Source organism: Pezoporus wallicus, unplaced genomic scaffold (genome assembly GCF_028554395.1).
Source record: "Pezoporus wallicus isolate ANWC-B61680 ecotype Strahan unplaced genomic scaffold, APGP_CSIRO_Pwel_v1 contig_3710, whole genome shotgun sequence".
Lineage (NCBI taxonomy): Eukaryota > Metazoa > Chordata > Aves > Psittaciformes > Psittacidae > Pezoporus > Pezoporus wallicus.
Genome location: NW_026640315.1, coordinates 3747501 through 3763875, shown reverse-complemented (window position 1 = coordinate 3763875; position 16375 = coordinate 3747501). Strand labels below are relative to the sequence as shown.

The following is a 16375-nucleotide window of genomic DNA, read 5'->3' as shown; positions in this document are numbered from 1 at the left end:
AATGGTTTAATCCATGTCAGAAGGATTTGGGGAAAATATGACTAAAGCCCACTGCCTGATGATATTCCTATTTTCATAAATCTGGGATGTGGTTATCACTGAAAATGGCCATGTGTTCAGCATTACAGAGTCAAAACAGGTGCAGGAATAGTTTATGAACAAAGGTCTAAAGGTTAAAAGCAAAGAACCCACAGTTATCCTATTTTATGTTCTCCAGTTCTACTACAAAGAGGTTGAAAACAGTTAAAGGCTTACCCAAACCTTTGGTACAGCACTATTTTTCTCTTAATACATTCACATTCTATAAGTGAAAAGGCTTTATTCTTAATTGAGCTTCACAAACCAAATAAGACGAAAACACACTGAAGTTTTCTACTTAACAGCACACACATGGCAATTGTGAAATACTGCTATAACCTTTCCAGTTTAAACTAGCCCACAGTCAAGTACCATTAGCAAAGAGGACAGGATTTTTTACTGTGTGGTTTCGAGGATTTTTCCACTGACCCAGCAAAGTATTTGCTGTATTTTATGTAGCTGTTTGGCATGCATTCCTGTTTGTTTCAGTTGAAAATAGTACTTACATGACAGCATTGTGCTTTCAATTTACTTTATTTTTTGCTCTATTTTCACATCTTATGAAACCTTGCCTCATCCCAAGGCAATGGTGGTTTCAATATTGTTAATACAAAAGAACAGCCAACATTATACCAGAGAAAGTGAAAGGCACATGTATTATGCAAGTGCCACAGCAGGCTGCTTGGGTAAGTGTTGAATTAGACCAACAGCTATCAACACAAAGCTGACTTTCATATACATTGTGAAGGCCAGGTTGGATAAGGCTTGGAGCAAGCTGGTCTAGCGTGAGGTGTCCCTGCCCATGGCAGGGGATTGCAACTGGGTGAGCTTTAAGGACTCTTCCAACCCAAACCAGTCTGGGATTCTACAATTACTTTATTAACAATGGAAGTACCTGCAAACCAAGTTTAGCCTCCCCTGCATCCCAGTTAAAGACTTATTCTAAAGTGTCTCAAAAGTAACCTTAGGAAGGTTACAATTCAAGCATCCTTATAAGATACCATGTAAAAGGAGGGATAATTTAATGGTTTAGAAATAATGTCACTTCCTTTCTAACTCCTACCTAATGGAAACAAGGCCTAGATCTGTAGATTTTTAAAGGTATACAGAAAGTTAACAAAAACCGTCACTAAATCAAGGCTTCCATTGCTTCTGTTAAAAGGTAGTTTGGAAATCTCCCAGAATTCAAACTGTTCTACTTTGAGAATTCCTTCAAAGGAAAACTAAATATGTTCCAAAAGTCGTCTTTATTCTCTAAGTAATTGGGAAATACATTCCGTATTTAATGACAAGCCCTGGCACTTCAGCAAAAGCTCTCTTCCATGAGACCTTCTGCCACAACAAACTGGTTTGCAAATACCCGATTTCCCAAGAAAATGTCCTAATTTACTAATCTGGGTGTCCTTTTCTTTTTCCCAAAAGACTAAAAAGGATCTTACCTCTCTCCGAAACAGCGCCTGCTCATCACGTACAGGGCTGCTTCTTCCTCGGCCCATTTTGGGTGTCATCTGTTGAATGCAAAAGAGTTCAAAACAACTTAATTCAAAGCAGTAACTCCAAATAAAATCCACCCTAACCAGAAACGAAGACTATTAGGCACGTTGTTCCCCCTTATGAAACATTGCGGGAATATAGATACATACCAAAGACACTGGCATTGGTTTTTCTCGCAAGTATCTTGGATTTTCTAACTGAAAAACAAGTCAGAGAGAAAGTAATCACGCCAACAATGTCTTATGATTTCTTCTATAAAGTAAGAAATATCTCCAAATACTCAATCAAGTTTGCAATGACAACTTCTAGTGGTCTGAACCAGGGTGGGAATACTTAACCCGGTAACTCTATCGCTCTAAGAACAAAAACTGAAAAGATTCAAGTGTGCCTCTGGTTACAAACACCAGTTCAAGAACTGCTTTCCACTAAGATTTAATTATCTACTAAAACACAGCTTATCTGCAAATCAGCATGTCTCTAGGCACACGGCTATAACCTAGAAGTAACACATACATTAGTTTTCCTGTGCATAATTCTTTCTCCTTTAGAGCACTTCAATGATCCCTAAGAAATGAACTCCATGGAATGCAAACATCCATCTTCTACAAGTTACAGAAATAGGCACTCTTCATAAGGGATCATTCTGCTGGACATGATCCACTCAGCAAGTTTTAAAGTTTTAGTGTTTCCTAATGGAAATGGTTCAAAAATTGCACTTTCTTTTTCTCCCCCAACCCCCTGTGGTTGTAAAAATTCCATCAATGCATGTTTTAAAGGAATTTTGGCAGCTGAATACCTGGCTTACGCAAAAGATCCCAACTTTATTGGATAAACTCACATTTAAATCAGTAAAATTGGAATAAATTTACAGATTACAATGATTTTCATCTAGTGTTTTTGAGAAATTACAGTCAAGTACATTGAAACTATACCCACACATGTAAGCCACAGAGACAAAACATAAGGAAATCATTCATTAACACCACTGTATAATTAAAGCAGCTCTTTTAATCACTATTTTTAAGAACTGAATACAAAACATTGTTCACAACCCACTTCCTCTATCAGACAGCTCTATCTTTTTCATTTACTCCAACAATGAGGCTCAAATATCACATCACAGAGAATGCATAACACCCAAGAAAAGCTTTCAAAGGTATAATCTTGCAAAACGTGGCAGTGAGATCTGGAATGTGAATGTGATTGCAATGCACATCTTACAACATTTGGTGCATTTTAGTTTATTTTATTTAAGATCAAATTGATCTCCGAGGCATGGTAAATGTATCAAATGCTTGCACTTTCTCCAGGACTATTAAATAAAGTTTCACATTGGATTTATCAGTGAAAGGAAGGCTTAAACCCTCTGAAATTTCAATTTGATACAGTATTATTCATTTCCTATCCTAAAAGGTTATATAGGATTTCTAGATGATGTTGAAGAGTCGTCCTATTTCCCCCAGAAGTAGTTGCAGATATTCACATTTAACATATCCATTCTATTTCATATTATCTAATATTTTAATGCTGTAATTGAAAGTATAGGAAAACCAATAATTTAACTGATACCCCACTTCTCTATACTGTCAGTGAGTTTACCAGAACAGATACATTATATTTTCCTTCATATAAAGCATCCTGGGTTGGTTTTATTTTGGGGTTTTGTGCATGCAAAACGCATGGCAGACAGCAGTCAATAAAGGAATCCTGCATGCACCTACTGCAAAACCAAACTCAATGATTTTGGACACGGAAGATTGGTGAGGAGAGGAATACAGGAGTGAGAACATCACGGGGCATTAACCACAGCAGACAGATAACAGCGATTAGAAAATAATAATAATAATGAAGAGATAGAAATAAGAAGCACAGAAATTCTAAGCCAGAAAAATTTTAGAGGAGTTTTTCTGTTCTACACATTTGTACGTGCAATAGTACTTTCTGTCTAAAAGTTCTCTAATTTTACCACTATTATACTCTTCCTTCCAGCTTATTTCACCAGCATCCTCACCCATCCTACACCTCTAATCACCACCTGTACAGATACCCAGGACCAAAGGCCTGAAGCCAGAAGCTCAAGGCAAACCCTGATCTGACTCCCTGAACCAATAGCAGCCAATAGCACTGAAAGCCTTTCCCAACCAAATTTCAAAGGCTTAACCATTTTCCAGAAGCCCTCTCATGTAAAACATCATCATTCACTTTTCCTTTTTTAAAGCTGAAAAGGATTGTAAATATTCACAGTTAATTCCAATCCTTTATCTGACCATGAAATTAAGCCATTTAGTCTTCATTTCAAAACCAAACACTAAGGTATATACTACTTGCTTACAAGAAAGAAAATGCATCTCTAGTACTTTGTATGGCCCAAGTCTTGCATTTTTTGATTTGGTAACAGCAGCCATATGTGCTTTGAAGTTAAATGTTCCCACTTTGTTACTTGTTGTGGATTATATCCACTTAAACTGATCTGTAAACATTTAATGCCTCAACATTCATTCTTTTCATGCTGGTCTTCTGCAAAACTTCTTGTTCTCAGAATTCTACCACATTAAAGAAGGAGTATCACAATAAAGAATGCCCCAAAAAAGAAAAAAGCAGCTTGTATTTATGAGAAACATGCAAATTTAAAAATAATAACCAAAAGGTCAAAGACAAACCAAAATACATATGTATGAAACTGAAGGACTGCCATGAGAAGAACAGTAAATCACATGCTTTTTTAAGAGTATGAACCAAATAAATGTCATCATGAAAGACATCTTTATTTGAACTAGAATTGAACTCTAATTTGTAAATACCACTTCTTAACAAAAATGGCATTTTGAGTTTCTTTGTAGGAAAGCTTTTGGATTCTCCTGCTCCGTTAGGCAGTTAGACAACAAACCATGTTGCAATCTGTGGGGACTGGCACGGTCACCTTATAGTACTTGAGTCCTCATAAGCCAGAGTTGGGAAGGCTTTGGATGATCAGATCCCCATTACTGCACAGAAATAATCTACTACATGAAAATATACCCATTCTCCTTAAATTGAAAGAGGAATGGCAGAAATCTGCATTAAAAACACATATTCCAAAACAGAATTTGAGGGAAATTAGCCATAATCTTTAACTTCAGTATTTTCGATTTCTATTTATTGTAACAACACCTGAAGCGGTCAAAACTAAGCATTTTTGAAGTAAACATTTTAAAGCTATCAACACAAGCAATGAGTGCACCACTGACAGAACCAAACTGAGCTGAAATGGTCTCCCCCACAAAAGCAATGACAGCACAGAAAGAGCACAGTTCTAAGCCCTAAATACTTCTGCAAGACTCATCCTCAGGACATCACCTACATTTCATCCCTTGGGCTGGAAATACCGTACAGGCTTTATAACTGTCATAGCCTGGAAACTTAGACCAAAGCTTCTGCTCTTTGGACACAGTAAATACCACGATGACGACGTTAATGCTTCCAAAGTCACATTTCATTCTTCGGAAGATATTGATCAAGGTATATTTATCTTCAATAATGCACAACTGTAGCTTATTACAGCCCAATAACAGAGTCAGAAGGTGAGTGGGATATATTAAGATTCAATGGGGAAAAAAAAAACCAAACCAACACAATTGGATCATCAGGCTTGCTGCAAATTCTCCCTTAAGCTTCTTCAAAGACAAAACGCAATTGTTTTCAAAACAAGGATGGAAAAAACACACATGAAAGAGTTAAGAACACTTAAGATTTTGAACTGGTAAACAGCTAAACTGAACCTTGCCCTAAATTCTTACTTTAATCTAACAAACCCGGCCAGCCAGCATGTTCCCTACAGAAATAACTGCTGAGTAGCTTCAGGAAATTTGAGTAAGGACATTCTTATCTAACATCATACTTCGTAGGGAAGCTCGCTTTAATGCTGCTTCTGCAGGCTTAGTGGAAGGACATTAAAGCACATGAAGACTGTTTGTCAGCATGGAAGTGGAATTGATTTTTTGAAGTCACACCACCACTTGGAGTTCACTGTGGGAAAGTTTTTACAGCGCTGCTGCCCTCGGAGGCCACAACATATCCAGTAGGTATGTTTACTGTAAGCAGAGAGACTAAGAAACCAAACAAAAGATAATCAGATGCCTTGTACAGAAATGGGCGAGCTTAACTAGACTGGAAAGACACAGGGAGATGTGAGCCAAGTACACAAAACAGGCACAAGGTACACTGCTGCTGTAGCCACCCAGGAATCCTCTGTGTTCACATCTACATTAACCCTGTGTGGTAGAAAACTTCTTCAAAAAGAAGAATGTAATGTAAGCCACTTGTAATGTAATGCAATGTAATGTAAGGCAATTCTTTGGTCTTAGACTTTGGTCCAAGTCCTCTTAAACCTTTATTAGGCAAAAACATTTCCCATATTAAGAGAGAGCATCCCAGTTCTTTGTGCTGAAGATCCCCCATTACTTCTAGTAAAGGCTAAAGAGTTAATTCTTGTCCTGGCTGAATTCCAGTGATGAAAAACTGTATTCTCACTGATTAAAAACCCCTTTGCTGTTTCTGCGGGTACAACCTCTTTGTATGCTTTCAACCTAAAATGAAGTGCTGAATTTCCTGGGATGTTTAAACGAGTTGCTGTGTCACACCTCAAATGGGCTACAATTCAGTGACAAGTGAAAATGTATCGGAAGCGTCATGAAAAAGTACATATATATATATATATATATAGGCAGGTCAGGTAAGAAAATGCAGGGATTAAATTCTTTAATGTTCCTTTACATTAATTTTCTACCCCAAAATTGTGTTTATCTACAGTCCAAAAAGCTTAACAACAAGAGGAAAGAAAGAAAAGGAAGAAAAAAAAAGCCAGTTTAATTCCATTATCCAGTAACTTCTTTTCCTGATACTGCAATATTTAATTATTCTTGAGACATAACAAAAGGAAAGGTGAGGATTTCCTATTAATGAAATGTACTAAATCTGCAAGAACATATACAAGTCTACTGACAGCTGTTAATAAAATCAGCTAGCTGAGTTGTATTATGTTCTGAAATAGCTAAATCATGACAAAGTGGAAAGCAACAACACAACTAAAGCCGACTTATGCCTGTCTAAACTCCTGGCTCTGAAACTTTCCCCTTCAAATGACAATACAAAAGGATGTCTTTTCTACACTGCAAATGCAGCCTCAAGGCATGAACACTTACTAAGGGATAGTCCCACATCAGTTTAGATAAGAGTCAATAAGGGCTAAGAAAAGCACATTGTTATAATGTATTTAAAATTAGTATTCCATGTATAAAAGGCAAATTTATCACAATCAAAGCTTAGCTCTTTTTTTTTCCTTTTAAACATTTATTCATGCATGACTAGAATCTAAAGAACTTGAACAATAAAATGTTTGAGAGATAATCAGGAATGCTGCAAGGCAACTGGAAAAGTTCTTTTATTACTCATGAGAAGCAGCAATATTAGCAAAGTCTTACTTCTCGTGTAGCAAAAGTTATTACTAGTAGCAACAAGTATCTGAAGCCTCCATATTACTCTCTATTAAGCTCTGACCTCCCTGCTTAGGAGAGACACCATAAAATTACTTATCCAAACTTTTCACAATACTTTTAATAGTAGTAATAGTAATAATAATAGTCATAATAATAGCTCAGCCACTGCTGTAAGCATATCATAAAGAGTGGAAACACATTCAGTATGTAACCTTAAAAACACACCATCTTTGAAGAAGAGGAAATCTAGAATATATCAAAGTCAAAGCCCAAGAGATAAGGGTAAAAATAAATTAACAGTGTATAACTGGTCATTATAGTCCAGACAAGCCTGTAGTGGAACAGTGAAGGCTTAGCAAGAACTCACAGCTGGAAGATGCTAAGGTTTTTCTCACCTTTTTGTACAGCATCTACCTAGATGTTTGCAGATTCTTTACCATAATCTACATTTGCTTGAAATAAGAACAGCTTCCTCAAATTTCAAGGACTCTTACTGAGAAAAATCCTTGTATAAAGACTTGTCCAAAATTCCCAGGATCAGCTCTGTCCCCATCACTGCAAGAACACACAGCAGCACACATCCTTTGCCAGATTAGCAACCCTGATTCACCATCTATTCCTTGAGGCACAAGGAGGACTCAAAAACAAACCCCAAGGAACTCTTGAAAGCTTTTTTAAAACAACTGGATTTATATTAGGCCGTCCCAAGCAAAAGCCATTCTGTATTTCCTCCCCTAACTTTCCCCCACTACTGAAGTATCCTTTTGGGTCAAGGGTCTCCTGTATCTGAGGGGGCATCACTTGTAAATTAAGCTTCTCAAATGGTCTGCAAATGTGGCTAGCTGCCAAAAGATAGCTAGGTGCTCCTATGACGGTGTAAATGCTTACAAGTAATAGCAGTCACATCTTGAACTCAAACCTTACAGAATCTGAAGTGCTGCCATCATTTAGTAAGTTTTCATCTTTAATAATCAAATATTCTTCTTTAAGTACATAACCCTACTTAAAAAAACTTGACCCTTTAAGAGCCCACTGCAGGCCATGATCCATAGCAAGGGAACACTGTTCAACAACAACCACTTACAGACCTCCCTTTTACAACCCCAAATCCCAACTCCCAACAAGTCTTATCAAGCAATCAAAGCCTCTCACTAGCGACTTGTTTAATTACCATCCCTGGAGAGGAGACTTGAAAAACTGATTTATGTGTCACGGTAGCCAATTTGTTATCCAAGATTGCTCCCATATCGGTGGCGGATCATCCCAGTTTAATAACCATCCATTATCAACACAACATGATTGCAAACTGGAATTTCAATTAGAAAAAGAAACAAACCCCAAATAAAATTAAAGAGATAAGCAAGCAGGCAGATCAACACTGATATAAAAATGCTGGATATGAAGAGATCCTTTGTCAACATCAGCTGGAACAATTTGTAATATGGCTTTGAGCAAGTTTCCTTTTTACATCAGCTTTAAAAGCTCAAGGTATTACAACTATCTGCTCATATAATCCAGGTATTTATACAGTCCAAATATCCCAAAACCTGCAAGTGACTGCTTGCATGCTTGTTTCAGACACCTGCACAGAGCTTTCACAAACCAGAGCTGGCTGCTATTGAAAAGCTTTTAGTGCAGAGAGTGGATCTCTAGAACAGAACTACAATGCCCAAAAATACATTCACCTAAATCAAGAAGTGCTAGAAATGGTTCTCATATTACTCTATCAAATACAAGGAGCATCAAGGAGCAACACCAGGCACCCAGGCTAACATCTTCACTAATCTCAACCTTTAGTTCAGAGAAAGTGGTTGGGCAGCTCCTGGAGCATCTCAAGGCCAAGACTTCCTTCTCCCTCACAAGTAAAGCAAGCAACTTGCATTCAGAATGCTAACAGGCACCACAGCAGCACAAGAAACACCAAGAAGGACACAAAAAAGTTAACATTCTCTCATCATTTATGTTTTCAACTGAGAACTTAACACTCAATGCAAAACACTGAGTGTAATAGGCAAGATTTTTAAATGCTGTCATATCCCTCTGGACTGACACTAGTGTAGGAAGAATAAGGATTATTTGGCAACTGATGAAAATGACAACATGAAAATACATAACCATTACAAAAACCAAAGCTGAAGTATTTCATTAGAAACTCAGCACTCCTAACTTCACCTCCCTCCCAAAAACAACTGAGCTTTGAAACTATGAGAATACACAGAAAATGACAGAGGAAAAAACAACCCTCTTTATTAAAAGTGATCTCAATATGTTGTTATGAGGACATCAAACCTAATCAAATAGGTTAAAAATCTGGAGGTACAGGTAAAAAGTTTTAAGAGACAAAACACAACAACAGAATAGCAGGATACAGCTACAGAGAGAAGGAACTTACATTATGATCTTAAGAGTTGTTGTGGGCTAATAAAACAGAAAATACAACCAAGGGAATACAGTCTCATTATAACAGTAGCCTTAAATTAAAATCTAAATGCATCTCAGATTCCTCCCTCGATAAAGACTTTCTTTCCAGGAATTAGAGCCACAGCATTGGTTTAAAGTTTCTAATTGTTGAAAGGGGAGGAAAGAGTTTAACACACTGAAAAGCACCTTGGACACTACCAAAGAGAGGCAAACTCTGGCAAAAAAACACTAAGTTGTATTAATGGCTTGCAAACTCTGTATTCCTTAGGAAAAAAAAAACAGTAATACAAAAAGCCAAACTCTTCTGTCATATATACAAGCACAGATTTAAAATAACATTATCAAGTTATAAGAAACAATCTGAGTTTTGTCCAGGGTAAGACACTTGGTCTTGACCAGCAGGTAGCATTATTCTGCTTAATTTATCAATAAGAATATTAAATAAGATTATTATTGCTTTAAAATAAGGCATTTTTAACGTTTTCTTCTCAAGATGAGATGTGTTCACAATTAACCTTCCCAAGTTTACCAATTCCTGTCTAAAAGCCTGATTCCTACGTCAAGTTTTGTTGACTAAATTCCCAGATGCAAACTACATCACTAAGGACTTTTTGTCGCTAAAGTAATGTACTCTGTTTATTTTACCCCAAGATTCCAACTATTGAGGCGTGCTTCGAGGTCGCTGTCATCCAAAGAACTGGTTTTTTTATGACGATGGTCCTGGAACATAAAAAAAGCCAAACAGATCAGAAGAGCTGGCAGATACATAGGCAAGAAAATAAGCTACTCATTGACTTGGCTATGCCTACACCGTGCTTCCTAACACCTCTGGCAGCTTTAATCTAAATAGCTCCATTACCAGTAGGATACTGTACTAAGAAAGGAATTCAAAGGATAAATTAGCTGTCTCCTCACTTTAATGTTGTTCTTTATTTTACTTATTTCCAAAGCAACGGCCTCCTTTACAAAGGGTGAGTTTACTAAACAAATATCAAACTACTCTGTTCTTCAGGCAACAAGCTAGGAATGATCCATCTCCACAGGAGTTTCTATGTGGCTAATCCAGAAATCACCCCCTAAGCCTCCAAATAAATGAAAAGTAATAGTAATTAAAGGAAACCACAGCAAGGCAGGGATAGTTACAGTGGGCAGATACAACCAGAAAATCAGAACGTTGAAGCCTGGATTACTTTGTCACATTAAGTTTTGTTCGCAAGAGGACTGCATATTGACGTGCAAGCAAATCTGTCTTAAATCTCCTCATTCATTATAAACATACAGTGAATGGAGCTTTGACTTCAGTTAATCAACACTTGGTTGAGGCAGTTCTTAATGTTTCTTAAAAGACTCCCTGTTCCTCTACCTGGGCCTGAATTATGCCAGAACATCTGCGCATCACTGACAACAGAACAAGATACTATTTGTTCCAGCCAGCCAAACGTTCATCAAACTGTTTGGCAACGCAAGAGAGAATTATTTCATTTAAAGGCCCTTTTAAAGCTGTAATCACAGTAGAATCCAATATATGGAGCTGAAGAACAATGACGTGCACTGACTTGTCTAACATTGCCACAGGCTTCCAGGGCAGAGCCAAGAACAAAAAGCATAAACAAAACAACAAAAATCAGAAGCTTTAAAGCCCCAGATCCAGGTTTCAATTGAAGAAAACCCTTTTCTTTACAAAAGCTGTTCCATAAAAGCTATTTCTTTAAGTCAAGTAAAATAAACAGGAAACCAATGAGGAGAAATTTAGTAAATCCAGCATCTGGTTTTTATTTTTTATCATGTCATTTCTTTCTTAAATCACACTTGTATATACACAATTAGCACACACATAAGTACACTCATACCAACCAGAGCATAGAGCAGACACTCATTTTTTGCCCACAGACCACTTGTAGCCTGCCATGGTAAAGCATCCCTCGCTAGTCCTCTATTCCAAACACGTATCAGAACACAAATTTCCGCACAAAGACCTCAGAAGCAAGCTGCCAGTTTATCCCACTCACACGTCACATCGTCATAAGCCCAGTAAAGAAGGGCAAGAACGGTCTGTATGAATTGCTCGGGTGTCAACAGCCCACTTCCAGCTGCATGCTCTCTAAACTCTCCTCTGATACAATCAAAACAATAACTGTGGGCAAGCCCACAATATACATACAGCAAATTCAGTGTTTCATGGAGGAGTGAAAGCTATTATAGAAGCACTGGCTATGGCAAAGGAACCGTGTCAGACAGACCTCTCCAGTAATAAAGACTGGACGCTGCAAGGCTACGGAATACATTCACGATGCTTGTTGATAACATGTAGTTGTCAGGAGGAATTTTCAGTTTAAATGCTTGCAATTATACATATAATACCATTCAATATTTTGGACTAAAAGGGTTTTACGTGAAGTCTGTTTAGTGTCCTTCTATCAGCCACAACGCTGCCCGTGGAAAGCCTGACAAAACAAACTGTCCAAAATTCGCTGTTTCAGAGGTCAACCATCACTAAAGAGAGCCAAAGACGTCTATGCAGCTTTCTTTAATCTACTATTGCAAAATACAAAATGATGTCAATATAGTCAGCTTGCCAAGCCTAGGGAAAACAATGCAGCAGACGTTAATCACACTACACTAAACAGAGGTCAACTGTTAGGATTAATGGAGAGCATCCTGCAAGAAGTTCTTTTCCCCTGCACTTGCAGAGGGCACATTTTGATGAGCGTTAGTCCTTTCTATCACTCTTTCCCAAATGTCTGCACTTGTACACATGGATCGTGCTTCATGCAATTAGAAATAACAGCTTTAAGGGGATATATAGAAACAATACATTGAAACTAGAGCAAGTTTGATGACAAAAAGGAGGAGCATCTTACAGACTGTGGTGTGGCTGGGTTGTCTTCAGCTGTCCGGTGAGGAGGACTCATAGAATGTGATCTTAATGCTGGTTTCTCATTGTACTTGAATCTTTCCCTATTATTAACCAAAAGAGTAAGCAGAGAGAGAATTCATTTTCAGCAACTTGTGGCACACAAAGGAAGTTAATCTTAAAATAAAATCTTTTAAAATATACAAAATAATTGTCAAGATGCAAAGATCAAAAATAGTAGAACAAAAAAAAGGAAAAATTTCTTATTAAAGGCAAACAAAAGCCTTCAGCATTCCATGAAAGACACAACACCAAAACCTCCCACACCAACTAAAATACCAGAAATTAATATACTGTGATGTACACGATAACGGTGTTCTCTGCATTTCTGTTACCAAATGATCCAGCATCTGCCAACAGATTTTTAGACTAAATCCAAGCTGAGAAGGATGATTTAGAAGAATGTTTTTAAAACAAAATCACTGAGCATCTGAGACAGTGTAGGATAAAGTCCAGCATCTAGGGGAAGAGATTAAGGTGATGGTTGGCTGCACCAAAGAAGAGAAGACTTTTAAGACCAAAAATACGTGAGGTTAGATCAAGGTATGTTTCATAGGACATACACACCTTGAAGACAAGGGCAAGCACTATACACAGAGCTCAACAGGAAAGTGATGACCTGTAAGTGGAGGGCAACATGGCAAAGAAAAGTCCTAAAGATTGTATTTGTTGCATTTCTATTTTATCGACTCAAGTGGTTTGGTTGTACTGAAGGGGACAGGGATTTTCTGGAAAACCTTTAGTCAAAGTCCTGTTGTTTAGTCATAAGCAACAGGAAATTAAGAACAGCAGATAGGCGCTGATAACCTTCACTGATGTACCTGGGCAACAGATTTCTCAACCATAGAACAATGAAAGAAAAGAACTGCCTAGGACAAAAATAAAATGAAAGTTATACGAGTTTATTAGATAGGCTGATAGAGCAAAAGATCCAAAACAGTAGTGAAACACCCTTCAGCATATACTCCACTGTCAAACCCACACATCTTAATGTAATTAAAAACTCCTGTTAAGTCACAGGAAGGTGAAATGAACTAACTGTACTATATTAAAATCAAATCAGACCACTAAAATACCTTTCTTTCCATCTGGCAGCAAATTATACAGTACGTGATGCCAAAAAAACACAGACAAATTAAGTGTTTGTGAACAGAAAGACAACTGTTGCATGTACACTATAAACTAGTCACTTCTAGGAAGACAAACCCAGACGAACTTCTCATGAAGCACAGGCCCAGCTTTCAAAAAAACAGCAGGGAACAGTGAGACAGAACAACTGGGAGCATACCTTCCCTTCCAGCTCCACTAAATACCAACAACGGGTAGGGATGCAAAGTAACTATTGCAAAGCTGTAAATAGTTTAGATAAGCACAGTATTAGAGGTGAAAAAACCCAAATGAAATATAAGAATACAATGACTGTCTTCAGCATGTTCCAGATCATATCTGTCTTACCCAGATTTCATTTGACACAGAATTATCAATCATTAAAAGGAGACAAAGCTTTGCATGTCAGTAGATGTTCACTTTTATCAGGCTTCTTTTCTAAACAGTATTCAGGTTACTTAACAACTCAATACAGCCCCAATTGTTCAAAATGAGAGAAAAAGAGATTTCATGCCCCTATCATTAAGAGATTAAGGAATATCAATAAATACGCAAACCAACCCAAGTTACCTGCAGTATTTTAAACTGACAAAATGGGGAGAGAAGACGAGATACATTCTTGGTTCTTTATTTGCTATTTTGAAGAGGAGCTGAAAATTGCTTTAATTGATTCTATAAACTGAATTTGAAGAGATTCTTAAGGATGGACTGCAAGTTTGCTTCTATCAACCACATACTGCCCATGCACTCCCTTTTCCAGGCTTCTGCTAACGCGGGTCAGGCTCCAGAAATCACAAGATTATTTCTTTTTCCTCCCATGGCAGGTGAGTAGAGAAAGGTCTTGACACCAGCCCTGTGACCTCCTGCTTCAGCCAAAACAGTGAGCTAGCATGGGAGAAGGAAGCAATTTGCTGCTAATAATGGAGATCAGTAAATAATTTCCTGCTAGGAACAAAGTAAGGGAAACTCACTGGTTCCTCCTGGTATACAGCACTAACCTTGAACAATGTTTTCCAGGCATGATCTATAAACATACATATATTTATCTCCTATGGGGTCAGAAAGCCCAGGTTTCTCTTCAAACCAAGCTATACGTTGCTGAAGCCAATCCTCTCATGTTTCAAAATAAAGATGCACCTTTCTAGCTCCAGCTGGCTTGGTCTTACTCATTTACACCCTGCAAGCAAGGTTTGTCTGTCTGCTTCTTATTTAGCCAGATAAACAACTCTGTACAGAGAAGCCAGACTCTTCACACATAGAAGTATATGTACTGCAAGATAAGAATGACTATGAAAAGAAGTTCTCCATTTGTTTGCTTCTTTTAAAGGAGGGAATCTTGAGATAAACAAACATCAAAAAATTACTCAAATATTTCTCACTGACATTATCTATTTTGCCTTGAGAAAATGTTGTGGTCTATCTGTAAGAACACAGACACGGCTGGAATGCATAACGTTCATCCAGCTACACAGATTACATGCCTATGGGGACAGCTTGCTTGATGCAAGTTTTGAGCAGACACACAAGTGTAATGTAACAAGACCACCATCTGCTGGCTCTCTGTCCAAACTGCAGAGCCCAGAAACAAATCCTAACACTTCACATCACATGAAAGCCCATTCCAAACTGTAAACACAAAGAAAGACGGGATGTGTATGTTGAGTATGGCGAACATCTTAACATAAACGCATGTGGATATGTATTAAATTAGCTATTTCTGCAAAACACAGCAGACAAAATATTTGCCTTTAGTAATTCTTCCTGCTTAACTCACACACTTAACCTAAGTTTCTCATTGCTATGAGGATTATTTATGTAATCTACAAAGCTATCACGATTTCTAGTTGCCAACACAAACTCAGATTTCCTTAGACACAGCTCCATGCTTGATCATTAGCAGAAGCATGCCTACACAGCTAAGTTTCACTTCCAGATTTCTTTAAACCCGTAACTGACTCCATCACATTTACTTGCTTCTCCTGACATGAAATAACACAGGTCTCCAAAGTTCCCAAGGCTCTGGTGAGGTCTATCTGCCCATTGCCAATGGAGGGATTGCTACAGTACCACAGGACAAAAAAGGAAATGTAAATGAAATAAATGAAATAAAGCTTCACCACCGTGCCCATGTTTCGGGGAACTTTGCAAGACCAAGCTGAATCTTAGGTTCAGCTAAGGGGTAAAGGGGTCAGATCTCCAATATTCTACTGTATCTACTATCTCCTACCTCTAGATAGGAGAGTTGTGCTGATACTGCTTTATTGCTCCTAGTATCTAAACTGATACTGCATCATGATGGCACTACTCCAGCAACCAAGACAACCTCATCAGATCTATGCCAGCTATCTTTACATGGCACAATGCTATCTAACACAGATTTAGCTGAGGCCTCTAAAAGCACTTCTAAAGCATAACACATTGCTTGTTTTCATAAGGTTAGACCTATTCTTTTTTTAATTGAGGTATTTGAACAGCTTTTCCCAACTGTTCTTTGTATCATCAAGCCTAAAGCAGAAATAGGGTAACACAGCTAGGAGTTCCTCTGTTCTCCACCTTTGTCTTAAACCACAAGTCTGCTATCGAAATCACAGGTTCATGTCAGAGCATTTGAGTGCAAGCAACCAGACGACCTCACAGTATAGACAGCAGGACTCAAAAAGAGGAGCTGCGTCAGTCCTTAGAGCAACTTTTGTACTGACTGTTAGGAGTTACATAGTTAATGGATACACAAAAGGAAAAGTTTCTCGATACTCAATATCAACATGATGTGACTTGCAAGAGGGCCTGTCTGTCATCTACCCAAATCACAGCTGAGTAACTGAGAAACCCAAGAGACTGCACTGTGATATATAGCATAAACATAAGTGTGCCTAAAAACTAGGAAGAA

The 16375-nt window shown here is 37.9% G+C and overlaps 1 protein-coding gene across 5 annotated transcripts in view; it reads right to left on the bottom strand.

Moving 5' to 3' along the window:
* Window positions 1-16375, bottom strand: part of CEP112 (centrosomal protein 112) — a 183394-nt gene that overhangs the window by 163467 nt on the left and 3552 nt on the right. For all 5 annotated transcript variants that reach the window (XR_008973402.1, XR_008973403.1, XM_057418590.1 and 2 more), the window contains exons 4-7: window positions 12329-12425; window positions 10113-10187; window positions 1722-1769; window positions 1518-1586 (exon numbers count right to left, since the gene is read on the bottom strand). Coding sequence is in view for 3 of the 5 variants with exons in the window: in XM_057418590.1 (XP_057274573.1) it covers window positions 1518-1586; window positions 1722-1769; window positions 10113-10187; window positions 12329-12425 (289 nt within the window). In the remaining 2 variants the exon portion in view is untranslated. The remainder of the gene's footprint in view (window positions 1-1517; window positions 1587-1721; window positions 1770-10112; window positions 10188-12328; window positions 12426-16375) is intronic.